This window comes from Scyliorhinus torazame, chromosome 19 (assembly GCF_047496885.1).
Source record: "Scyliorhinus torazame isolate Kashiwa2021f chromosome 19, sScyTor2.1, whole genome shotgun sequence".
NCBI classification, from domain to species: domain Eukaryota; kingdom Metazoa; phylum Chordata; class Chondrichthyes; order Carcharhiniformes; family Scyliorhinidae; genus Scyliorhinus; species Scyliorhinus torazame.
The window spans coordinates 93,538,971-93,565,751 of NC_092725.1; the positions used below are offsets into that span (position 1 = coordinate 93,538,971).

At 44.3% G+C, this 26,781-nt stretch overlaps 1 protein-coding gene across 4 annotated transcripts in view; it reads left to right on the forward strand.

Annotated features, from left to right (window-relative positions):
* gnptab (N-acetylglucosamine-1-phosphate transferase subunits alpha and beta) overlaps positions 1 to 26,781 on the forward strand; it is a 158,591-nt gene that overhangs the window by 46,685 nt on the left and 85,125 nt on the right. For all 4 annotated transcript variants that reach the window (XM_072484782.1, XM_072484783.1, XM_072484785.1 and 1 more), the window contains 4 exons: positions 15,950 to 16,111; positions 19,707 to 19,886; positions 22,117 to 22,287; positions 22,515 to 22,638. In XM_072484782.1, coding sequence (XP_072340883.1) covers positions 15,950 to 16,111; positions 19,707 to 19,886; positions 22,117 to 22,287; positions 22,515 to 22,638 — 637 coding nt within the window. The remainder of the gene's footprint in view (positions 1 to 15,949; positions 16,112 to 19,706; positions 19,887 to 22,116; positions 22,288 to 22,514; positions 22,639 to 26,781) is intronic.

Consider the following 26,781-nt stretch of genomic DNA (forward strand, 5'->3'; position numbering starts at 1 on the left):
TACCGTGCTGCCCAGTCTTCAATCTTATATTAATAAGACTGAATATATTCAGTCTTATTAATAAACTTTCTATTTTTAGTATTTAAGCATGTTGATATTTGCTGTTTGATTATTTTTCTATCTACTGTTTTTGCATATATTCTGCAAGCCGTTCTTTCTTGGAGAATATGTCCTGTTGTGAGAAGCACTCTAATAATATAAGATGTATTGTAAATCAAACAGGTTTATTCTGAATGAAATTCCATAAGGGGCATCTTATGTTCTGTAACATCTTGTGCCTTAGGAAAATACATGATTGTCATTTTTTAAGCAGCATGTACTTGCAAGCTAGCTGTAAAATTAGTTGTTACAGGCTGTATGCGTTCTTGACTCAGTCTACATTTCAGTCACTGTTCTTTTCCCTTCCAAGAAGAAGAGAAAGCAAAGGTCTGTTCTTTCTTCTCTCAACCCTGGATGTTGCGATTTGGTCAGTATTCTGATCTTCTTAGGGTCTACTTACTTTTTTGTTTAAAGTAGACAAAAGTTTGAAATTTCACTTACCCACTTGGCGAATAAAGCCACCAGATTCCACAATTTTAAATAGACAAATTAAACTTTACTATACAAAATCAAAAAAAGTAAAATAATTTACATTATCCTATTTCTAATATTCAGAATTAGATGTACAAAAGAATTAATAGGCAACTATGGTCAAACACACCATACTGCACAATGGATATCTCAGCAGCACATCCAGACATCTGGAATCACTTGAGTCTCAAGATATCAAAACTGTCTCCCTCATGAGGAATTCAATTCTTCACTTCTGAAGATCTAGCCTCTGAACATAAGAACTAGGAACAGGAATAGGCCATCTGGCTCCTCGAGCCTGCTCCGCCATTCAATGAGATCATGGCTGATCTTTGTGGACTCAGCTCCACTCTCCGGCCCGTACACCATATCCCCGAATCCCTTTAATAAGAACATAAATTAATTCAAAAGCCACTCTGACCCCGTATGCCTCACAATTGTTCAACTCTGATGGTTCACTCTTTTTTTCTTCTTCTGAGATTATGATTTTTAAAATAAATTTAGAGTACCCAATTCATTTTTTCCAATTAAGGGGCAATTTAACATGGCCAAGCCACCTACCCTGCACATCTTTGGGTTGTGGGGGCGAAACCCACGCAAACACTGGGAGAATGTGCAAACTCCACATGGACAGTGACCCAGAGCAGGGACCTGTAGCCACCTGGGTTGGCCACTTCCCGACTTAAAATGGAGAACCGCAAAGACTAAAGGGAAATTCAGCCAACACAGGCAAAGACTAGCAAGTGCAGAATTCATGTGTATTGAAACCTGCAAAAAACCAGACAGCACTGAAACCAGCAGCCATCTGCATAGTATTGAGCGATTCCAAGGCACAATTGCAACAGTTAAGGTGAATAAAGCCAAGCCAGATTCCTCAGCACCAGCAGGAGCCAAGACAAAGGAAGGCCAACGGACATTTAGGGACCGCCCAGCGATCAGGGAACAATTCCAGTATTGGAGAAATCGATCCAAGTGATCGGATCGCAGTCCAATCACTTGGAACCAGGTACGGGGTCCGCCCAGAAGGGCGGGAAGCCCCTGGGGACTATAAAGTATAGCCCCCAAGTTCAAATCGTCCTTCTTGACAGGGTTACTCAGCAACACGAAGCAACCTCTGAGAGTGAACTGTCCAGCAGCCACGCCACCCAAGTAAGTCTGAAGTCAACGCTCGCTACGAGATAGGCGCTCCTAGATCCAAGTCCATACCAGCTTTTGAATCCTGCAGACTCAGGACCTGAACAAAAGGCCATTTGTTCCCCATACCTGGTGGGCCAGCCCGAAGCTAAGTATAGGCATTTTAGTGATAGGAATAGTCTAGAAAGTAGAGTTTATGCATGAGTAGTGATTTACTGTGTATAATAAATGTGTTTTGATTTGAATCTTACTAATTGGTGTGTTGAGTTATTGATCATTACTTGAACTTGAACCTCGTGGCGGTATCATAAAGATACCTGGCGACTCTCGAACAATGGTTATAAAACAGCCAATTGAACCAACCAAAAGTTAGCAACATATTACTGGCGACATCCTGACGGGACCCGACTTAGAAGTGGCTTAGCCACTCCGGGAGAACCCAAACATTTTAATTAGAAATCCAATTGGGAACAGAAAAACCGCAAGTGTTCAAGCAGTTCTGATCAGTCCTCATAATTCGGAAGTGTGTTAATGCATGCGTAACTAACAGGGTTATAAGGTAAAACTGATAGATTTTTGTTGCAAAAAACTGTCGGGAGTTTGTATTCCGGAAAATAGCGAAAGCCGTACCCATAATTACAGCACCGCCTTAGTACCCCTCGTTCCAAATTTTAAGAGAGTATTTAGAGAGGAAAGATGGCAATGCAGGCAATGCAACGCCTCATGAACCCTGAGGAATTCGTGGTCGCAGCGACCAGCAGCAGAGTAGGACAGTGCCCCGTTTGGGAAGAGGAAATCAGGAAGTACCTCAAGGGGAAAGGATGGCCCATTTGGAGCGAATTCTGTGACAATGAGGAAACAGGACCCGGGAGTATAGGGCATACTTGGTGGGAGAACCTGTCAGAAATTCATAAGAAAAACTTGGGAAAATCTCGCAAGCCGATGGCAATCGTGTCCTGTTTGGCACAATTGCGAGGCACAGAGGAGGTCGTTTGGACACTCCGTAGAGAGATAGAGGAGGCACATCGAATGAGTAAGGTCGATGTGAGCAAGATAGAGAAAGAAACCGTAGAATTGAGAAGGAAGTTAGCAGCAAAGGACTGAGAGGTGGATGACGCCAAGAGGGCGCACCAGTCTTGTCTGGCGCATTTAAGCAGCTTCCAGACACAGTACGAAAAGGCCCATCAGGACACGCAACGTGCAGTCCTGGTAAGAGAGGAAACAGAGAAACTGGTAGAGGCATTGCAAAGGCAGTGTAGCGACCTGAAAGCAGCATTACGAGCACTCCATGCTAGCACCACAGAGCAAAGACGAAGCTCACTAGATCATGTGAAGTGCAGGAAGCAGATTGCAGAACTGCAGTCTTTGCTTTCAGTTCAGAATGAATTCCAGAGCACCTTTGGATCCTAGTTAGATACAGAAGATGGCCCGGATTGGGAAGAATTAAATGAGACCGCGCATAGATATGTTCAGGGAACATGTGTGCGAGAAAAGCGCCCCAACCCCCCACATTGCAGATAGTTCAGGCACCAAAGAATCCAGTCACCACCCACCGCACAGTCACATCGGACGGAGATACAGAGTTCCTTTATACCACCCCCTTAACCGTAACCCAATTACGGGACGCGTCCGAGAAAATTACACCGTTCCTCCCCACCTCAGACCCCCACCACTTCTTTGCCAGAGTAAAGCAGCAGGCGACCATGTATGGCCTGGATGAGCGTGAGCATGTGTAGCTCACAGTTTTGAGTGTAGACCCTTCGGTCGTAGCAGCCCTTCCCGACCCACAGAATGTAGGAGGAGGCACCCTTGCAGAGCTGCACGCAGCGATCCAAGACGCGATCGGCTACAACAGAGGTGACCCGGTAGAAGGCCTGAATAAGTGCAGGCAGAAAAAGACGGAACACCCCACCGCGTTTGCTGGACGCCTGTGGATCCATTTCACAGCAGTTTTCGGTAATCTAGACCGCGCCCATTTGTCCCAAGACGGTATGGCCAAATGGACCCGCACCCTTATCCCATGCCACAGAGGCAGGACAAAAAGCCTGTACGAATTATGACCCCTCAGAGGAAGCCCACAATGAGAAATGGGTTTTAAAAAGATTGTCCCGCGCCTGGGAGCAGTCTGTACAAAACAAACCCGCAGTTAGGAAACCCGAGGAACAGCAGGCAGAAGCAGACATCCAAGCGGTGAAAATACATGGGTGAACGAAGGCAGGAACAGCCCCCCCACAAAAACCACAGGAGTGTTGCAACTGTGGACAGTTAGGACACTTTGCACGAGAATGCAATGCCCCACGAAAGCCACAGAGAGCCCAGCAGGCAGGCACTCTGAATAAGAATAGGACAGAGCCCATACATAGTGTAGGCACCCGTTCAGACCGGACAGACCTGAACGGAATGGACTGGCGGTGTTCGGGCTCCCCCAGTTGGGTCTGCGACACCCTTTGGGATAGGTCCGGCCGACCAGTAGTTGCAGCAAAGATACGGGGACAGCCCATCGAATTTCTCTGGGACACAGGAGGGTCCCGCACCACAATTAATTCCTCCACCATATTCCAGAAAGACACGTGGCCCACTACAGCCACAATCACCCTCAGCGTCTTCACAGGCCACTCACAGCAGGGACACATCACAGCCCCTGTACCCATTCAGATTGGCAATATAACAACAAAGCACCCCGTAGTTTTAGTCGATCTACCCCACACAGCAGAACACATTTTGGGAATTGACTTTATGAACTCCCACCACCTTTCCTTTGATCCAGTCAACCAATGTGTTTGGAGAATGGCAAAATCCGCAAGAGCCCCCACAACGCTCAATAGGTGAATACGCAAACAAGATTGGCGCATTCGGCGATTTCTGGTTTGACCCGACCACAATTAGCACAGACAAGCAGGTTAGGGCAGTTCTGCAGAAGCACAGGACAGCATTCGCGACCCACAAACACGACTGTGGCCGGATGACTGGTTCCGTTCAAATCACAGGACCTGACCCCAGACCCCAAAAGCAATACGGATTTCCCCAAGAGGCAGAGGGAGAAATCGCAAAAGTGATCGACAGCTTATTAGAGCAGGGCGTACTCAGATCAGTAGCCTCCACTAATAATGCCCCGATTTGGCCAGTGAGAAAGCCCGATTGATCATGGCGACTGACCATCGATTACCGGGAACTCAACAAAGTCACCCCCGCAGCAGCCCCCACGGTAGCCACAAGTCCCGAGACCATGCTCAAACAGGGACTCAACTCACAATACTATACGGTTTTGACGTCAGTAATGGATTCTGGTCCATTCCATTGGCAAAAGCGTGCCAATATAAATTTGCCTTAACTTTTAAAAATGAGCAGTACACGTGGACATGCCTTCCACAAGGATTCCACAACTCCCCCTCCATTTTCCACCGACAGCTGGCAAATGGTTTGTCAACATTTTCTCAGCCCGAATGTCTGGTCCAGTATGTGGATGACCTATTACTGCAGACAGACACCAAGGCAGAGCACGTCGGGCTTCTGGCCGAACTCCTGGAACTCCTACATTGAATTGGCTGCAAAGTAAACCCCAAAAAGGCCCAGATTTTGGAAAACAGTGATATATTTGGGTACGATTATCACGCACGGTAAACGCGAGATCGAGAACAAAAGAATTGACTCTATGCCAAATTGCCCCTTCCCCAGAATGTATCAGCCCTCCGGTCGTTTTTAGGACTGGTTGGCTACTGCCGAAACCACATTGACGGTTTCGCCAGAAAGGCAGCACCCCTCTAGGAACTCCTAAAGAAAGGAGCCCCTTGGGAATGGCTTCCGCATGCTTTGAAAAGATCCCTCATTGCAGCCCCCGCACTACAGGCTCCAGACCCGCTTTCCCCCTATGCTATAGAGATAGCTAGCACCGACCGCATCCTTTCGGCCGTGCTCCTCCAGGAACGGAACAAACAACTAAGACCCGTGGCTTACGCCTCCAGAGTTCCTGTGGAGCAGGGATTTTCGGCCTATGAAAGGCACCTGCTCGCAGTTTTCTGGGCAGTTCAGTATTTTTCCTACATAACCGGACTAAACCCCATCACAATCCTCACGGAACACCCCCCCCCCCCCACCCAACTTTTACTTGACGGAAGACTCAAGGATGGTACAGTTGGTCAAATTACAGCAGCAAGATGGACCCTTCTTTTGCAGGGACAGGACATCACTGTTAAAAGGACCAAGACCCACACTTTCTTAGCCGATAACCTTCAGTACCCAGGCACCCCCCACAAATGTGAAATCATCTCACCGCACCATAACACAGGCCTCTTTATTGCAAAAACACCCCCCAGAAACATGGGTAGTTCACCACAGAGCCCACAGACACGTGCGCACCGTTGCAAATATATGTGGATGGTTTTTCCACAGTCTTAGAAGGGAAGCGCATTACAGGATGCGGCATATATGTTGAGGACGCGCAGGGGCGCGCCCTAGAAGAGATCTCCTTAAAGCTACCAGGCCACTTAGGCGCGCAGGTGGCAGAACTAGCAGCCGTTGCATACATTGTGGATCACCCAGATTCCTTCCCCAGCCCAGCAGACATATACTCAGACAGCCTGTATGTCTGCAATAGCCTTACAGAATTCCTACCCCTGTGGAAAGCAAGAGGATTTGTTTCCGCAGACGGAAAACCCCTCCCTTCAGCCCCATTGCTCTGCCACATTTTAGAAAAAGCACAGGACAGGACCTTTGGTATTGTTAAAGTTCGGAGTCAGCACTGTTCCTCTCTCTCCCCCCCCCCCCCCCCCCCCCCCCCCCAAGGACAATTTCCAGCACCTTACATTAGGTTTAAAAATGCACTGACCACACATGACGGTGTGGTGTTAAAAGACACCCTTTATGTGGTTCCTGAACAGGACAGGAATTAACTTATTTGTTTATTCCATGACAGTCATGGACATCAGGGAATTGATCTCTCTACAGCCCACCTCAGGCAGCTCTGTTGGTGGCCAAGTTTAAAAGAAGATGTAACACACTACGTCGAGAATTGCCTTATCTGTGCCCAGAACAATCCGGACAGATATGCAAAGAAAGCTCAACTTAGTCACACCCGCCCCGTTAACGGCCCCTGGACTAGCCTCCAGATCGATTTTATAGGACCATTGCCCCCCTTGCAGGAATGGTTACAAATACGTATTAGTCGTCATAGACACTTTTACGAAATAGAGGCATTCCCATCCAGAACGAACACGGCACAGACCACAGCCAAGATCTTAACCCACCACATCTTTACGAGATGGGGACTCCCCCACAGCATTGAATCCGACCAAGGTTCCCATTTTACGGGACGTGTCATGAAGAACATCCTCATGATATTTGGCATTACCCAAAAATTCCACATCGCATACCACCCCCAGTCAAGTGGTATCGTGGAGCGCATGAATCGGACCCTAAAATCAACCCTCTGAAAAATGGTCCAACAGAACTACACCACTTGGGATTCAGTCCTCCCTTTTGCGTTGATGTTTTTCAGAAATACTGTCTCAACATCCGCAGGTTACACCCCACACACTCTCATGACCGGACGCCCCATGAAAGGCACAGAATTTTTATTAGGATTGGACTTGACCAGCCCCGAAGTGACGGCCCTGACACACGAGAACGCAGTCAAACAGTTAGTGGAAAATGTAAAAACGGCTCAGCTAGCAGCCGCAGTAAGAATAGACACAAGAAAGAAACAGAGCAAGGCCTGTTTCGACAAGACTGTGCATGTGACTGAGTTTGAGGTAGGACAGCAGCTCATGCCCTCAATTTACAATCCCAGCACATTCCTGTCACCGAAGTATTCGGGTCCATACTCCGTTGCGGACAAAGTAAGCCCCTCCGTCTATAAAATTAAGTACCCCAACGGAAAGACTGCGTGGTTCCATATTAACCAGCTTAAGGCATATGCCCACAGTCCAAGCACGCACACCACGTCATGCTCGACGCAGAAGACCACACCCCGCCCACAGCCAACGTATCCCTACCCTCCCCCAACACTCCCACACATCCACGGACTCTCCCTTGACTCCACCCCCAACCTCTAGACTCCGCCCCGGAACGCCCACAGACCGCAGCGACAGCGACTGTGACGCAGACAATAGCCACAGCACGCCTCCCTACTATCCCCATGCAACAGGACCCACACCCAGCGAATCTGACCATGATTCAAGTGATCCCTTCCTCATCACGTTCCTCAACAAACCCCACCAAAGACCACCGCCCTACGATGACTATTCTGTCCCCACAGAACTAGACACCACCTTTTGGCACCGCGATCATTCATACAGGCTCGTCCGGAACGACGAGATGGACTCCAAATCACACCATGCAGCCCTATCAGCCCTGATACACTCGAGAGTATGGCATCCGAGAGAAGATGACGACTTTGAGTCTGACTCCCAAAGTGAGAACCCCTTTGCGACCCTGTCCGCAACTGATAACTGAGGTGTCCAGATGATGTTGTAAAAGGAACCGCTTGGGAGGAACAATGTCCTTTCTGATGGAACCTGCAGCATGTTGTTTAATGTTGTTTGTTACTGTTATTGTTGTGTGTTGTATGTAAGATCGGAATTTTTATTTCCACGGCCCTACGCCTTATTTGTCTGCAGAAACCTATGAAAACTTGCTCATCGGTAGAAACCGCTGAGAGCTTGCCAGACCCCCGTTCATAACTGCTCTTCTGGTTCGAAGGTAGAACCAATACGGCAACCCCCCACGATGACTACATTTTTTGCCCGTTCTTGCCGGTCGCTCAGGCAGTGGAGTAACAGCATTGGTCTCCGCCCTGCCTGAGGACCCCCCTCTGGTCAACTACGCTCGGGTAGAGCACACACGGCATCGGTCGCCGTCCTACCCGGGGATTCCATCCAATTCTTGCCCGTCGCGGACCATACGCAACTTATTTCGGCACTTTTGGTTCAAAAAGTTTTATTTTCAGGCGACCCTTAGGTTGCCATCCCTATGCTATTTACATCCTCAAACATTTGGATGGTAAATCGCACAGCCTGCGTGACGGCTCGCACTGTTTCAGTATTTTTAAGTGTCTTGTCCTGAATATTCGTTTTTTTTTTTAAATGAGCGAGTCACATGGTGACAAATTATAAAGGGAGAATTGGCACTAAAGGACAGACCTACTAACGCACGAGATATTAACCAAGATAGTAACAGACACTATGCTTGATCCATTGAACCCCAGACGCTCCAGGAAAAGAGACGAAACGGAAAGGAAGAGACAAAAAGGAAAGAAGACAACATTGAAGACGTCATGCGTGTATTTCGCCGTTATTGCAATGTGTATTCGGTTGCGCGCGAACGCGAACCCCCTGACCCCAACCCCCCCCCCGGCCGTTAATGATTCACTTCCCCATGGCACCCAGAGCCCAGTAACAAGCAACACCACACCACCATGGTGTGATAAGCTCATAACATGGTACTCCCTTTCCTATGTAGTCTAATCCCTACTAGTGTTGCCGATACTCTGCAGCATCGTGCAGACTATCCGCATGAGGAACTGGAGAAGGAGAGCCTACCACGCTCGCACCCCGGTATACAGAATAAGATCCCCTATGTTCAGTTATCCGCAGGACCCCGAACCCCTCGATCTATAATAAAGGGCATTCGTTTGCGTTCTTCTGTAAATAAAGAAATGGAAAGATGGTACAACCCTGTGCTTGACTGCCAAGCCAGGAAAAATGTGAATGCTGCATTTATTTTTGTACTGTTTAGGAAGTTAGTGTGATTGAATGTTTTAGTGAGTGTAGTTTATTAAGGAGTTAGAGGTCGCTTTTAAAAAAATTTTGTAATGCATGCCCCTTTATGACATAGCGCCACTTACAATGTTAGTTAAAATTTTTACTGCATAGTTATGGTCAGTGCAGAGGCCATGGAAGAGTGCTCGCCGGGTCAGGGAATGAAGACAATGCAGTTATGTGATACTTCACGCTTCGCGTTAGGGATCACAAGGAGGGAGTGTAGCCACCTGGGTTGGCCACTTCCCGACTTAAAATGGAGAACCGCAAAAACTAAAGAGAAATTCAGCCAACACAGGCAAAGATTAGCAAGTGCAGAAATCATGTGTATTGAAACCTGCAAAAACCCAGACAGCACTGAAACCAGCAGCCATCTGCATAGTAATGAGCGATTCCAAGGCACCATAATGAACCAAAAGTTAGCAACAGATCGAACCTGAGACCTCAGCGCTGTGAGGCAGCAATGAAAATACTGTGCCACCGTGCTGCCCTTTCTGAGTGTGTTGATGAGTTTGACAAATTTGCACTCACACCGCTAGCTAAGTGCCAGCTCCCTTTTATTTTTAAAGTTTAATGTGCCCAATTACTTTTTTTAAAAATTAAGGAGCAATTTTATCATGGCCAATCCACCAACCCTCCACATCTTTGGGTTATGGGGGTGAGACCCACGCAGACAGGAGGAGAATGTGCAAACTCCACTTGGAGAGTGACCCAGGGCCGGGATCGAACGGTGCCGTGAGGCAGCAGTGCTGATCACTGCACCACCGTGCTGCCCACCAGCTCACTTACCACTCTCCTGCAGACTGCTAGCTTCACTAAGCTGGCACTGCCACTGGGTTTTCCAGACTCCAATCTTCCAATTGCACCAAGCTATAAATTGCTCCAAGGACTCCTCTGAGCACTAATTGCCTGGCACTGAATCGGTGACTTACTGCCACCTTCTCAGCTCCCCAAATTTCTCTGCGCCTTAACTGGCTGGAGCTGACTAATAGCTTCCACGGTTTCTCTGTGCCTTAACTGACTAACAGCTTCCAGGGTTTCTCTGACCCTTAACTGTCTGGAGCTGATTAACAGCTTCCAAAATTTCTCTTACAGCTGCAAACCACACAAGGTCTAAGCTGCAACTAACAACTGCACAATGGCTCCCAGGGCTGTTTCAAATCCTAACTGCTTGGAGTCTGAAAACAGCAGAACCCTTTTGGTACCTAACCTCTTCCCCAACTAAATTGAAACCTGAGAACTTTCTTAAGCTCCATCCATCTCCAGGATGATGCAGCCTTTCAGGGTTCACTGAATGCTTTTAATCTAATTTAGCTCTAACTCCCAAAACAAATCATCTTTCTGAACAGCACTTCTTGTGAGCAGTATAGACGCCCATCTCCAGTTCTCCAGATAAGTAAGTAAACTGTTTGCTGGGAGTTGACCAGCTTTTCCTGCTGACATCTCAAACAACTACCGCTGTAGGTTTCAGTATTTCTTGAAATACATTTTTACCCTTTGATCTATCAATCGTCTCACCCAGTCTCTTTAGAAATGCTTTCTCCCAGAACCGATTAACTTTATTTCTTTTACTTTTGAATTTAGAAGAAAAGTACATTCTCTATCTATACTTCACCTATGACACTTTGACACCCTGCATTCCTTCTCCTTTGAACCATAGCGACCTTCTTATCTCCATCTATATGCTAATATATTATAAGATGCATGCATTAACATGACAATATTCCCAAAGCTTCAGTAAAGTCAGTCCTTTTTTCCATCAGGTTCAAATGTCCAATCATCTTTAAAGCTTAAACTCTTGATAATGCATCCGTAATTATATTTTCCCTTCTAGCCACTTGTATAATTTTAAAGTTAAAGGATTGTAGTAATAGATTCCATAGGGGCAGCACGGTGGCGCAGTGGGTTAGCCCTGCTGCCTCATGGCGCTGACATTCCAGGTTCGATCCCGGCTCTGGGTCAGTCTGTGTGGAGTTGAAAATGAAATGAAAATCTCTTATTATCACAAGTAGGCTTCAAATGAATTACTGTGTAACGCCCCTAGTCGCCACATTTCGGCGCCTGTTCAGGGAGGCTGGTACGGGAGTTTGCACATTCTCCCCGTGTTTACGTGGGTTTCACCCCCCACGACCAAAGGTGTGCAGGCTAGGTGGATTGACCACACTAAATTGCCCCTTAATTGGAAAAAATGAATTGGGTACTCTAAAATTTATTTTAAACATTTTTTTTAAAAATTCCGTAGAAACATCCTGACATACAGGTCTCAAATGTTTCCAGAAATCGTAAAGTGTGTGGTCAGTGCAAACGATGGTTTCTGAGTAATGGTTGGCAGCACAAACCTCAAATGTTGCAGTGTCAATACCAAAATCGATGTTTCCTTCTCAACAGTAGACTATTTCTGTTGGTGAATATTTTTTAGTTTTCTTGAAAAATATCTCTCCAGCTTTCCAATACATGAAACATCATCTTGCAATAATACAGCCCCTAACCAATATCACTTGATCAATACCCAATTTAAACTGTTTGGCATAAGTCAATGTCACCAAAGCAGTTTTGAAATTTCTGAATGCAATTTGGCACTGTAATGTCCAGATTTTGGAATGTATAAAAGTCTAGTAATGATTACCACATAGTGCCTTTCATTTCTCTTGGGGTGCAATCTGAGGTTAACATCAGTTCGCTTTTTGGATCTGGCTTTGTTCATTCGGGTTGCAGGGAGTTGACCAGCTATTCCTGCTGAGATCTAAACCAGCTAGCCCCATGGGTTTGAGTATCTCCTTGAATACGTTTGTTCCCTTTGATCTACCCATTGTCTCTTTAGATTTTATTTCTTTACTTTAACTTTAAGAATTTAAAAGAAAAATAAACTCTCTATCTATACTTTACTCATGCCACCTCTCTTTCACAACCTGCATCCCATCTCCTTTGAAGCACAATGACGTATTCAAATCTACTGTTTTGTAAACTTTCTAATTTAACTTATGTAAACATCTGTTTAAAAGTATTTCTAAGCTCATTACCACAGCAAACCCACATATCACAGTCGTTCTGTTCCTTGCTTTAATTACCACTCAGATACCCCAACCGTTTTTTTAAAAAAAAGGGCTGGAATTCTCCGACCATTGGGATTCTCTGTTCCCACTGGCAGCGCACCCAAGCTTGTAGGTTTCCTGGTGGCATGGGGTGGCTTCAATGGGAAATGCCATTGACAAGCAGCGGGAGTAGTAAATCCTGCTGCCAGCGAATGGTGTGCTGCCAAGAAACATGTGGCTGGGGAACCAGAGAATCCAGCCCCAGAAAATTACCAACAGAAAAAATATTACAATTTCTTGCATTTTTCTGACAGACATAGACATGTTAAATGTTAATACATGGGCCTGCAGGGCAGCAAAATACTCAATTGACGTGTACTACATTTTAGCTGTAATAATTGTGTACTAATAGTATATCCTTATTGTTTGATATTTAAGCATATTTGTGGTAGCACAATGGTTAGCACTGTTGCTTCACACCTCCAGGGTCCCAGGTTCGATTCCCAGCTTGGGTCACTGTCTGTACGAGTCTGCATTCTCCCTGTGTATGCATGGGTTTCCTCCGGGTGCTCTGGTTTCCTCCCACAAGTCCCAAAAGAGGTGCTGTTAGATAATTTGGACATTCTGAATTCTCCCTCTATGAACTTGAACAGGTGCCTGAATGTGGCGACTAGGGGCTTTTCACAGTAACTTCATTGCAGTGTTAATGTAAGCCTACTTGTGACAATAAAGATTTTTTAAAAAATAATGAAAACAATGCTTTTGAGCATAACAAAAATAATGGTAAGTGTTCAAATTGAAAATTCTCTCGTCTTTCATCTGGTATGGGCAGATTTTCAATGTAAGGAATGAAGAAATATTTTCATAGCCAAATAAGTATTTTTTTAAATTGTAGTAGCTATTTAATGCAAGGAAGAGTGAAAGCTAATTTGCACAGAGCAATGTCCCTCAAACAGGATCTATTGTATTGATATTGATTGAGAGATAAATGTTGTCAAGACACCATTAGATAACCCTAGCTTTGAATAATGCCATGTTTTTTTTTCATCTGGTAAGACAAAGCATCTCAGTCTAACATCTAATATGAAAGATGCCATTTCTGACAATGCAGCATTGACTCAGGACTGCCATGGAATATTAGTCTCTCGAGTGGGAGAGCTGGTTGAAGTAATTACAGGTTGAGCATCCCCTATCCGAAAAATTCCAAAATCCGCACTTTTTCTCAAGCGCCGATGTGACGTCACAAGTGGGAAATCCCACAAGTCTCCAGGATGATGCGCCGTTTCAAACACGTGCCGCACGTGCGCCGTCCCCAACACATGCCGTACATGCGCCCTTCCCAACGTACATCACACACGCGCCGTCCCCAATGTGCCTCGCGCAATTCCCAACGCGCGGCACGAATCGCAGTATATTCCGAACCCCAAAATCCGATGCACATTCAGCCCCAACGTTTCGGATAAGGGATTTTCACCTTATGCTGGGGATTAGAGGCAAGCACACGTGAAACAACTTGCTGCATCTAACCGTTAATTTAGACTTTAATTTTGATTTCATTCTGTGGTCAGTGTTTGACTTTGCTACCTGATTAAATGTTCCATGGAAATCACTTTGCAAGTTCTGATGCAGGAGTACTTAATTGAAAGCTTTATCCTTTCTGAATTTTCCTAATGTCATGAAATCCTGACATAACTTGTGGATAAATAGTGTTATTTTATAAAGTGCACTGGACCATTTTGATGATTGAGGAAGAAATATTTGGTCACTTCTGATTGGCAAATTTATATTTTTATTCTCAAGTTCCTCAAACTATAGTTCAAAACAATATATATATATTTTTTCATCCACTGGATGTGGACGTCGCTGACATGGCCAGCATTTATTGCCCATCCCAAAGTAATTGTTTAATACTATTGAAATAAACCACTGCTGAAGAACAGATTGACCATAGCACATGGTCTGATAGCAATGGTAATAAAAATACCCTGTGGATTTAAAATCAAATTAGAAGAGGTTAGTGCCATGTGTTGCATCTGATTTGGCTCCTTATGCATTTTCAATGTAATAAAGAAAATGTTATCTTATTCAGTAGTTTTTGCACTCCAAAATGGATGGTGTAGTATAATCTTCAAACAGCCAATAAATGCATCTAATCTCATCATTATATGTATGAATAAAATTAAGTTTTCTGAACCTATCAGTTCCTAGGATCCTATTCAAATCCTATCTACTATACTTTCTGTTTTCTCCCTCTTTTCGAATCCTTCTACTACTCCTGCCCATTCAACCCATGTGGCTGTTGGTCACATAAACTTTGACAGTGTTTGTTGGCAGGCTTGTTGGAGTGTGGGCTTGTGTGGGTTTGATCTACATACATGCATTCCTACAGAGGCCACTGGATAGCGATCAGGAGCGGAAACGTTTACCACATTTTCCCTTGAAATCTGATTGTGGATAGAACTTGGAATTTATTACTTGGTTTTAAATGTTTTTATTTTTTATAAATTTAGAGTGCCCAATTCTTTTTTTTTCAATTAAGAGGCAATTTAGCCTCTTAATTGCACCTAGTCTGCACATCTTTGGGTTGTGGGGGTGAGACCCACGGAAACACGGGGAGAATGTGCAAACTCCACACGGACAGTGACCAGGGGTCGGGGTTGAACCCGAGTCCTCAGTGCCATGAGGCAGCAGTGTTAATCACTGCGCCACCGTACTGCTGCAACTTGGTTTTAAATTATGATTCATTCCTAAACTTGATTGGGTTGTTTAACAAGCAACTGTAGGGGGGGAAAGAATACAATTAAATAGTTTGCAGCTGAAAGTGAAGGGCAACACACAATGTCCATTCAGATCTGCAATCCTGTCCATTCATTTGACTATGTTAAAAAGAAAATGCAAAAATCCTGCAGTAATAATGCAGATTTTATTTTAGTGTATGCAAGGTTTGGATATTGCATTGTAGGATATGTTGGCAGTTTGGTCAGTAAATCTTGATTTGTCAATCATACAGATTTGAATCTGCTATGACTGGCATATGCATTTGTACTCTCCAAACTACACTCCAACGCTCCTTCTACATCACTGTCTAAATCCACAACCTCGACCACTTAGAAGGATGAGGGCATCAGATGGACGGGAACAGCACGATCTACGAGTTCCTCATCAAGCCACACACTAGCCTGTTGCAGAACTTTCTCGCCCGTACCTTCACTGTCATTGGGTCAAATCCTGAAAATCCCTTCCTAACAGCACAATGGGTATACCTACACCACATGGACTGCAGTGTTTCCAGAAGATGACTCACCACCATGTTTTCAAGAACATTTAGGAATGAGCAATAACTGCTGGCCTAGCCAGCAACACCCACACCCTTTTATATTACATCCCGCTTGCTATTGGCTGACTATTCCATCACCCTTATTGTGACAGTTTCCCAATGTCATTTTTTTTCTTTTTTAGCTGCAGTTGTATTCAGACGTTGGTGTTGTACTACTGCTACTCAATGATCCCAGAGATTTTGTGGAATTAACTAAACAGCCTAAAAATAACATGACTATTGAAGGAAAAGAAATGACAATCAACCCTGTTTATTTGCTGTGGGATCTCAGCACCATCAGTCAGGTAGGTTCTTCCAAAATTTGTGCAACAGCAAATGTGTATCATGTACACACTTCTAAATTGTATTATTGATATTTTTGAGATTTTAAGATATTTTAATCTGCGCATTCAATTATTGCAATGTCAGTATTGCAATTTTTTTTGTGGAGTGACTCCATTTCATATGGAGGGTTTCATTGTGCATGATGCAAATTTAGGAATGTGTCCACTAAGATATTGTAGTTGTTTGATAGTACAGAACTTGAGTATTGCTAAAAAAGACACTTTATTGAAGCTTTTCGTCTTAACACTCATCAGGCCAATCACAAGAATTTCAATGTCGGGAAACGACAAAAAGAATATGTACACACGTTGCACCCGCTTCAGCTAAACTAAATACGCGATAGTTAATCATTTGTTCATTCCTCAGGGCAATGTCTTAACTGGTCAGAGTCAAACTGCCATGTCTCAATTTTCATGTAATGCTTGGCAGTTATCTGTCAGTCACCATTAACTGGTGCATTCTTCATGACAATGCCTCTATGGGCACATGTGAACTGTTTGAAGAGTGATGGTCACATGAAATGGCCTGCAGTTACCCTGAACAACTAATAACGGGCAGTTCATTTCACGAGCTCATCTACTACTTGAAGGAGAATGAATTCAACAGCAGATGACCCGTTCCTTATCATCCTGCCACAAATGGGTTGACGGAACGTTTTGTACAGATGCCGAAACATTTGCTGAAGAGAACTAGGTTCATTGTCTAAACGATTGAGCCAATTCCTGCTCACATTCAGGAATACTGTGTACTCAACAACCCGAGTTTCTCTGGCATTGCTAATGATTAGGTGTCAACTACGCACAGCTTTCGATTTGCTGAAACCACCCAACAAAAGCAATTGTCGAGAAAAAGCTGCAGGGTCAGGCCATACGGTGGGAGAAGAAGGCAAAACATTGTGGTTTTCCGCCAGGGTCAAGAAGTTCTGGCAAGGAACTATACCACAGGTGAAAAGTGGATACCTGTCACTGTACAAACAATATACTATGGAGGAGACATGCGGATCAACGTTTGCCGACAAGAACCAATCTGCCAGAGACCGAATCGATAGAATCCAAATTTGGCGATGCCAGGAACTTATCGAGAACGTGACGCTAATCAAACCAACTGGGAAAAGTAGTGCCTCAGTTGAGAACTAGACACCAAGTCAACCTTAACACTATCTCGACTCCAGTTAAGATGACCACTGACGACGTCCAAACCAAGCTAAAAGCACCAGAGATTGTAGCAAGCACTAAAAGGCTGAGATTCGCCGACGATCTCAAGAATGCGACAACCCTAAGCGTCTGATGTATTGACTGTTGATCGATTATTAATGTTATACTGTTTATTGTGTTGGGGACCTTTTGACTTAAAGGGGGAGGAAAATGTTATGAATTCATGGTATTTCTAGTGTCCGCTCACTGGTAGCCTTGCAGTGGAACAGGGGCACTTTAAGGGACAGATCACATGTTTGCGCAGGCAAACACGGCCTGTAGTGTTAATATCTCCTGAACAAAGCTCTGTTTGTTTGAGTCTCTGAGATCTGCCGACTTAATTTTACAACCACCACCATATTATATGGCATCTTTAATGTAGCAAAATATTAAATAGTGGTACAGGGTTATGGAACCAAATTGCCTACTACAGTTGCTATGTTCCTGTATTCTATTGGACTCCTGATCATATTTTACTTTCTGCAAACTTTTAGGTCATCCAAAACTCTGCTCCCTGCTAGTCCAAACTTACTCTAGGTTCCATTCCCTGATCTCTAGGTTAGATTCACTGACCATCCTTGTGCTTTGAGTTACATTGGTTCCCAGTTAAGCAGTGCCTCAATTTGAAAACTTATCCTTGTTTTCAAACCCCTTCATGGCCCCTGCCCTCCCATTATGTGTAATCTCCTTGAAGAATATCTGCATTCCTCCAATTTTGGCTTAATTAACATTTGTATTTTAATTGCTTCACCATTGGCAGCCATGCCTTCAACTGGCATCACCCTAAATTGTCACATTTCCTCCCTAAATCTCTCCGCTTCTCTGATTGTCTTTCTTCCTTTACGACTCCCCTTAAAACCTATTGCTTTGACCAAGCTTTTGATCTATTATCATTCGGTGCCAAATTTTGTTTGGTAACACCTGAGAAGCGTCTATTAAAGGTGCTACAAAAATAAAATTTGTTGGATGTATTGCACAGTTTGCTAACTTCCAATCGAATCACTGGATAATGTTGGTTCAATTTTATTTTAACAGGTAAAATTCTCTTTCATTTATAATTCTTCAAACTGTTGCCGATGTATTGTCGTTCAAGAAACTTGTCATAAATATATTTAATAAACCATAGCTGAGACCTGTAAAGCATTTGAGTGCCTTTATACAAATAATTTTGTGGCAAATTGGATGCTCTGGAATCATGAAAGTATCTCCTCAAGAGGGCAGCAATACTATTCCTCTTGTCAAACAGATATTGTTAAGGCAGTGAATACCTTTATGTGCCCAGTTAAATGCTTGCCCTTTCTCTTTCCCCTGTCCATCAGTGGGACAGTGCTAGGTTCTGATGAATGGTTCCTGTTGACAGCTCGTTCGGAATGGGCTGGGAGGTGGGAGGACTGGCAATATCTAATATGGTGGTAGATTGTGTTGAGAAGGAAGTCTGACGTCATGCCGCCACCATGACATATCGTCAGCAGTGGGAATATTGATTGGAGATCATTAGCCAATTCTACCACTTAAAAGTGACCAATTAGGGCTATTGCATGTCTCCACAGGCATTTTGGCAAACGTCAGGAGGGCCTGCCACCATGTGGAGAAGCCACTGGGCGAAACCTGCTCCCTGTCCAATTACTGGGACTTGCTTGCCTGGCCCCTGCATCCCCAATCCAACTCATCCGTCATGAAGGATGCTGAGCTGTTGAGGCATCCTCTGTCTAGAGTTGTAGCCTTAACACTGGCACTGCAACGCTTGTACAGTTGAGGCTGCCAAGCTGTCAACCCTCTTGATTGGCTGCCTGTGGCACGATGCCATGCCTAGATCCCACTGCCTGCCCAATAGGTTTTGGACCCGGTGGTAGAGCTTCACCTGTTGACAGAAGAAATAAGCCTATGCTGTTGAGAAAAGTACTAATCTGCACTAATTTCATAGCATTCTAGCTTAATATGATCTTATTTTTAGAAGCATAATCCTGGTTTTGTTAACGTAGCCCTTACTGTGAATTTGTAAAACTTAACAAGTAATTCATATTTGTTAACGTAGCCCTTACTGTGAATTTGTAAAACTTAACAAGTAATTCATATTGTTATTTATCTTGTTAAAATAATTCGCTTTTAGGAATGCATTCTTGCGCAATGTTGATTAATTAAATATTTTGTTCATAAAGTTACTCTCTTAGGAATTTAAAAATTGTACTATGTTGTAACTAAACTTGAACATTATTAAAATATTGATAGCTTTATATAGAATAATTGGGCTAGGTGGGATGATTGTTTATTATTTTGCTAAAATTATAATTGTAGTTTATATACACTTGATAGCTGTAACAGAGTAAGTCCATTCATCACCAGCTTCACTCTTCTCCACAAGTCCAAGCAGGATGATGATATTTCAGCCAGTCGATTTGAGGATAATGAAGAACTGCGCTACTCTTTGCGTTCTGTGGAGAGATATGCACCTTGGATTCGACATGTCTTTATTGTGACAAATGGTCAGATTCCTTCCTGGTTAAACTTGGATAATCCACGTGTTACAATAGTAACACACCAGGCAAGTTTAAAAAAATATATATATTTTCTGTATCGACATCGGGTTAACATTGTCAAGTATGGTAAAATGGTATCCCTTGCTGTTTTTTAGTGCCCACTAATGATCTAGGCTTGAATGTGAGATGTATGATCAGTAAGTTCACAGATGTCATGAAAATTGGGTGTGAACCTTAGGATACAGGATGATGTGGATGGGCTGGTTAGATGGGCAGAATAGTGGCAAATGGAATTTAACCCTGATAAGTGAGGTATTATTAGGTCTACCAAAATGTATCACAAGGGAACAAACAATTGGTGATAGGACGTGAAGAAGTACAGCACACCAAAGGGACTTTGAGGCCCACGTCCAAAGATCCGTAAAGGCAGCAGGACAGGTAGATAAAGTGGTTAGGAAGACAGATGGAATACTTGCCTTTATTAGCTGAGGCATAGAATATAAGAGCAGAGAGGTTATGATGGAACTGTATAAAACACTGGTTAGGCCACAGCTGGAGTACTGTGTACAGTTCTGGTCGCCACACTATAGGGAAGATGTGATTGCACTTGAAAGAGTGCAGATAGAATTCACCAGAACGTTGTCTGTGCTGGAACATTTGACTGGGGGGGGGTCAGGTGGTGGGACATGTATAGGAAGAAACCTTTCCCCTTAGTAGAGGGGGTCAGTAACCAGGGAGCATAGGTAAGCGGAAGGAGATTTATAGGGGGTATGAGGAAAAACATTTCACCCAGAGGATAGTGAGAATCTGGAACTCACTGCCTGAAAGGGTGGAGAGGCAGGAACCCTCACAACATTTTAAGCATTTAGATGAACACAGACGATACAATGCACAGTGCTACGGACTAAGTGCTGGAAAATGTGTTTAGAGTAGATAGGTACTTGATGGCCGGTGCAGACAATGGGGCAGCACGGTAGCATAGTGCTTCACAATTGCTTCACAGCTCCTGGGTCCCAGGTTGATTCCCAGCTTGACTCACTCTCTGTGCGGTGTCTGCACGTCCTCCCCGTGTGTGCATGGGTTTCCTGCGGGTGTTCTGGTTTCCTCCCACAGTCCAAAGGTGGATTGGCCATGCTAAATTGCCCTTAGTATTGGGTTGGGTTACTGGGTTATGGGGATAGGGTGGTGGTGTGGGTTTGGGTAGGGTGCTCTTTCCAAGAGCAGGTGCAGACCTGATGGGCCGAATGGCCTGCTTCTGCACTGTAAATTCTATGAAATTCTATGATGGGCCGAAATGGCTGTAATCCTATTGGTATAGAGAATATTGAGTGACAGGGTGAAGGGAGACATTAATTAAAGTCAATAAAGTATAAGTAAAACATCCCAATCATTTATTTTTCTATGCTATGTACAAGCTAGAAGTATACTGATGGCTAGATGCACAGAAATGTAAAGGACTGGAAAAGACCATTAGAGTCTATCTGCAGTGTCTGGAAGAGCTGCATTCTATGTTGCAGTTCATACTCCTGTACCAAATTTGATTCCACTTGCTTAACTAACTCTACCTTGACTCTGCTGATACCATCACCTCCCACTGCTGCTCTCTTGTAAGTCTATTCATAAGTCATTGCAAGCTCTGAATAATTTTTATTGTCATAAGTAGGCTTACATTAACACTGCAATGAAGTTACTGTGAAAAGCCCCGAGTCGCCACATTCCGGCGCCTGTTCGGGTACACGGAGGAAGAATTCAGAATGTCCAAATGTCTTTCACGACTTTTGGGAGGAAACCGGAGCACCCGGGGGAAACCCACACAGTCACAGGGAGAACGTGCAGACTCTGCACAGACAGTGACCCAAGCCGGGAATCGAACCTAGGACCCTGGCGCAGTGAAGCAACAGTGCTAACCACTGTGCTGCCGTGCAGTTAATCTCAGTTTGTAACTGATGCACATTAAGCTGTAGTCGTTAGTGATCTGTCCATCATGCTGTTAAATTTGTCTCCTGTGTCATGTCTTATGTAAAAAGCAGCATTTAAATTAGATTCACCTGTTTATTATACTTCCCCAATGGTTGCATAAGTCCTCTTAATTGCATCAACCCTGCTCTCCAATCTATCCTGGTTCAATTGTATTTGATGAGATTGTTGATTGGCATTCAATGTTTTGTTTCAGTCTGCTGTGGAAATGCTGTTTGAGAATCAAATTTATAACGCAAATTTCTGTTAAATGGGGTTGTTTCATCCAATGTATCATGTGCTTATAAATGCCTTTCACATTTGACCATTTTCCCCTAGGAAATTTTCAGGAATGCAAGCCATTTGCCAACATTCAGTTCCCCCGCTATTGAAACACATCTACATCGAATTCCAGGTCTTTCTCAAAAGTTCATTTATCTAAATGACGATGTAATGTTTGGAAAGGAAGTGTGGCCTGATGATTTCTATTCTCATTCTAATGGACAAAAGGTAAGCACTTCTAAGTTGGAAACCAAACAAGAAAACTACACAAGTCCATCATTTAAACTTTGATGGAACCAACCCAATTGAATTATTGAAAATAAGTAAATTTGGGATAACTGCTCAATGCTTTGAAATTATACACTGGTTGGAAACAGTAAAATATATATAAGGCTAAATATATTTAGCAATACTTTTAGCTTGTTTGGTTGAGACACTTTTGCTATTTATTTTAGGTTTATCTCACATGGCCAGTTCCAAATTGTGCTGATGGATGTCCTGGGTCCTGGATTAAAGATGGCTATTGTGATAAAGCTTGCAATAATTCAGCTTGTGACTGGGATGGAGGTGATTGCCTTGGTAGGTTAAATTTGTCTTGTCCCTCCTGGCACATTCACACAAGCTGAACAGAGTTTAGAAAGGAACATGGATTTTCTGGAACTTGGTAGCACAGTATGTCATCTCAACTCATGTTCAGGATGTCATACCCAGTGAAGACATGTATGACTCATAATTTGAAAAGTGGACTGCATTCAGTATATAATTTTCTTGAACTATCTTTTTGAAAAAAAGACAACAACCAAGTTCCTAAGGTGGCTGCCAAGGGTCAGGTGATGTTTTGCAATTTCTGCACAGGCACAAACTTGTCTAAAATGCCTCTGGAAAGTTCTGGAAATGGGTTTCTACAGTTTAACGTGTCCATACAGCTCGGTGAAAGAGATCTAACGAGCAATGTATAGGAGCTGTCAGGATAGAAAGAAATTAATGCCTCCCAGTGAGTTAATCATAGCTGGTATGTTGATGGGTTATCAATAACTTCCCCATTGTGTATCAATAACTGGCTCTAACTTATGTGGATAAAGGTGCGGAGTTTGACTGGGGCGGTACGCCTGTCATACCGTAACGCAGGTGCCCTAAGGCGAGCTCAGGGAGGACAGAAACCTCCCGTGGAGCTGAATGGCACCGAAACATAGAACATACAGTGCAGAAGGAGACCATTCGGTCCATCGAGTCTGCACCGACCCACTTAAGCCCTCACTTCCCCCTAACCCAATAACCCCTCACAACCTTTTTGGTCACAAAGGGCAATTTATCATGGCCAATCCACCTAACCTGCATGTCTTTGGACTGTGGGAGGAAACCGGAGCATCCGGAAGAAACCCACGCAGACACTGGGAGAGCGTGCAGACTCCGCACAGACAGTGGCCCAGCGGGGAAGCGAACCTGGGACCCCAGCCGATCCTCATATAATCCTCATAATCCTAGCAAAGCTCCTAAACCTAGGACTTGGCTCTCCACTCTGCAACTGGATCCTCAGTTTTCTGACCAACGGCCCACAATCAGTAAGAATGAACAACAACACCTCCTCCACAATAGTCCTCAATACCGGGGCCCCGCAAGGCTGTGTACTTCGCCCCCTACTCTACTCCCTGTACACACGACTGCGTGGCAAAATTTGGTTCCAACACCATCTACAAGTTTGCTGATGATACGACCATAGAACATAGAACATAGAACAATACAGCGCAGTACAGGCCCTTCGGCCCACGATGTTGCACCGAAACAAAAGCCATCTAACCTACACTATGCCATTATCATCCATATGTTTATCCAATAAACTTTTAAATGCCCTCAATGTTGGCGAGTTCACTACTGTAGCAGGTAGGGCATTCCACGGCCTCACTACTCTTTGCGTAAAGAACCTACCTCTGACCTCTGTCCTATATCTATTACCCCTCAGTTTAAAGTTATGTCCCCTCGTGCCAGCCATTTCCATCCGCGGGAGAAGGCTCTCACTGTCCACCCTATCCAACCCCCTGATCATTTTGTATGCCTCTATTAAGTCTCCTCTTAACCTTCTTCTCTCCAACGAAAACAACCTCAAGTCCGTCAGCCTTTCCTCATAAGATTTTCCCTCCATACCAGGCAACATCCTGGTAAATCTCCTCTGCACCCGCTCCAAAGCCTCCACGTCCTTCCTATAATGCGGTGACCAGAACTGTACGCAATACTCCAAATGCGGCCGGACCAGAGTTCTGTACAGCTGCAACATGACCTCCCGACTCCGGAACTCAATCCCTCTACCAATAAAGGCCAACACTCCATAGGCCTTCTTCACAACCCTATCAACCTGGGTGGCAACTTTCAGGGATCTATGTACATGGACACCTAGATCCCTCTGCTCAGCCACACTTTCAAGAACTTTACCATTAGCCAAATATTCCGCATTCCTGTTATTCCTTCCAAAGTGAATCACCTCACACTTCTCTACATTAAACTCCATTTGCCACCTCTCAGCCCAGCTCTGCAGCTTATCTATATCCCTCTGTAACCTGCTACATCCTTCCACACTATCGACAACACCACCGACTTTAGTATCGTCTGCAAATTTACTCACCCACCCTTCTGCGCCTTCCTCTAGGTCATTGATAAAAATGACAAACAGCAACGGCCCCAGAACAGATCCTTGTGGTACTCCACTTGTGACTGTACTCCATTCTGAACATTTCCCATCAACCACCACCCTCTGTCTTCTTTCAGCTAGCCAATTTCTGATCCACATCTCTAAATCACCCTCAATCCTCAGCCTCCGTATTTTTTGCAATAGCCTACCGTGGGGAGCCTTATCAAACGCTTTGCTGAAATCCATATACACCACATCAACTGCTCTACCCTCGTCTACCTGTTCAGTCACCTTCTCAAAGAACTCAATAAGGTTTGTGAGGCATGACCTACCCTTCACAAAGCCATGCTGACTATCCCTGATCATATTATTCCTATCTAGATGATTATAAATCTTGTCCCTTATAATCCCCTCCAAGACTTTACCCACTACAGACGTGAGGCTCACCGGTCTATAGTTGCCGGGGTTGTCTCTGCTCCCCTTTTTGAACAAAGGGACCACATTTGCTGTCCTCCAGTCCATAGACCATAGTGGGCCGGATCTCGAATAACGACGAGTCAGAATACAGGAGGGAGATAGAGAACCTAGTGGAGTGGTGCAGCGACAACAATCTCTCCCTCAATGCCAGCAAAACTAAAGAGCTGGTCATTGACTTCAGGAAGCAAAGTACTGTACACACCCCTGTCAGCATCAACTGGGCCGAGGTGGAGATGGTTAGCAGTTTCAAATTCCTAGGGGTGCACATCTCCAAACATCTGTCCTGGTCCTCCCACGTCGACGCTGCCACCAAGAAAAGCACAACAGCGCCTATACTTCCTCAGGAAACTAAGGAAATTCGGCATGCCCACATTAACCCGTACCAACTTTTACAGATGCACCATGGAAACCATCCTATCTGGCTGTATCACAGCCTGGTATGGCAACTGCTCGGCCCAGGACCGCAAGAAACTTCAGAGAGTCGTGAACACCCAGTCCATCTCACAAACCTGCCTCCCATCCATTGACTCCATTTACACCTCCCACTCGGCTTACTCACTCTTCCAACTTCTTCCATCGGGCAGGAGACACAGAAGTCTGAGAACATGCACGACCAGACTCTCAAACAGCTTCTTCCCCGCTGTTACCAGACTCCTAAATGACCCTCTTATGGACTGACCTAATTAACACTACACCCTGTATGCTTCATCCGATGCCGGTGCTTATGTAGTTACATTGTATACCTTGTGTTGCCCTATTATGTATTTTCTTTTATCCTCTTTTCTTCCCATGAACTTAATGATCTGTTGAGCTGCTCGCAGAAAAATACTTTTCACTGTTTCTCGGTACACGTGACAATAAACAAATCCAATCCAATCCAAACCCTGGTGCTGTGCTATCCATTTGTGCCACCATGGCATTGTGACCAAAACCAGCTGCAGATAAAGGTTCTATTATCCCAAGAACCAGAGAGAACTTTGATAGCTTGCAAAGAATACCAGCGGTAGAGTAGCAGCTGCTTATCAAGGCCGTAACACCTATACCTTTTTAAAACATGACGATTGCAACATCTTCTAGGCCTCTTGATCTGATTCCTATTCCAAGTCCGCTTGGTAAGAAATACTACAAGTGACTAACTGCACGACCTGCTGAGCATCCGTCTCAGGGATTCCAGCTATTGAACCCGCCTAAATTACCCTTTCCTGAGTGAAAACACCACCTTCAATGCACCTGTAACAATTACTTTTTGCTACAACACCTGAATATGACCACTTATTTTGTTTACAATCTTAAAAATGCACTATTTTGAACCGTATCTTTTGTGAGTGTGTGCTGCGCTGGTTTTAATTTGATTGCACATGCTCCATGGTAGGTGCCAAGAAGCATACATGCGTTCTGTTTCAAAGAAACATATTATGGAAAAGGGTACAAGGGTTTCAGTTCTCTCCCAAACCTATCTGTAACAAGTTGTAGACCCAATTTCTATGTGTAGGCCAAACGAATGAGGCAGAATCTCAATTTGGCTTTCCTCTTTCAACAAGGCTCCCAAGTGTAAACTGATATTTCACAAGAGTTGGAGGAAGAAGAGAATAATTTGGGCATATTGTTTGTTTAATAAGAGA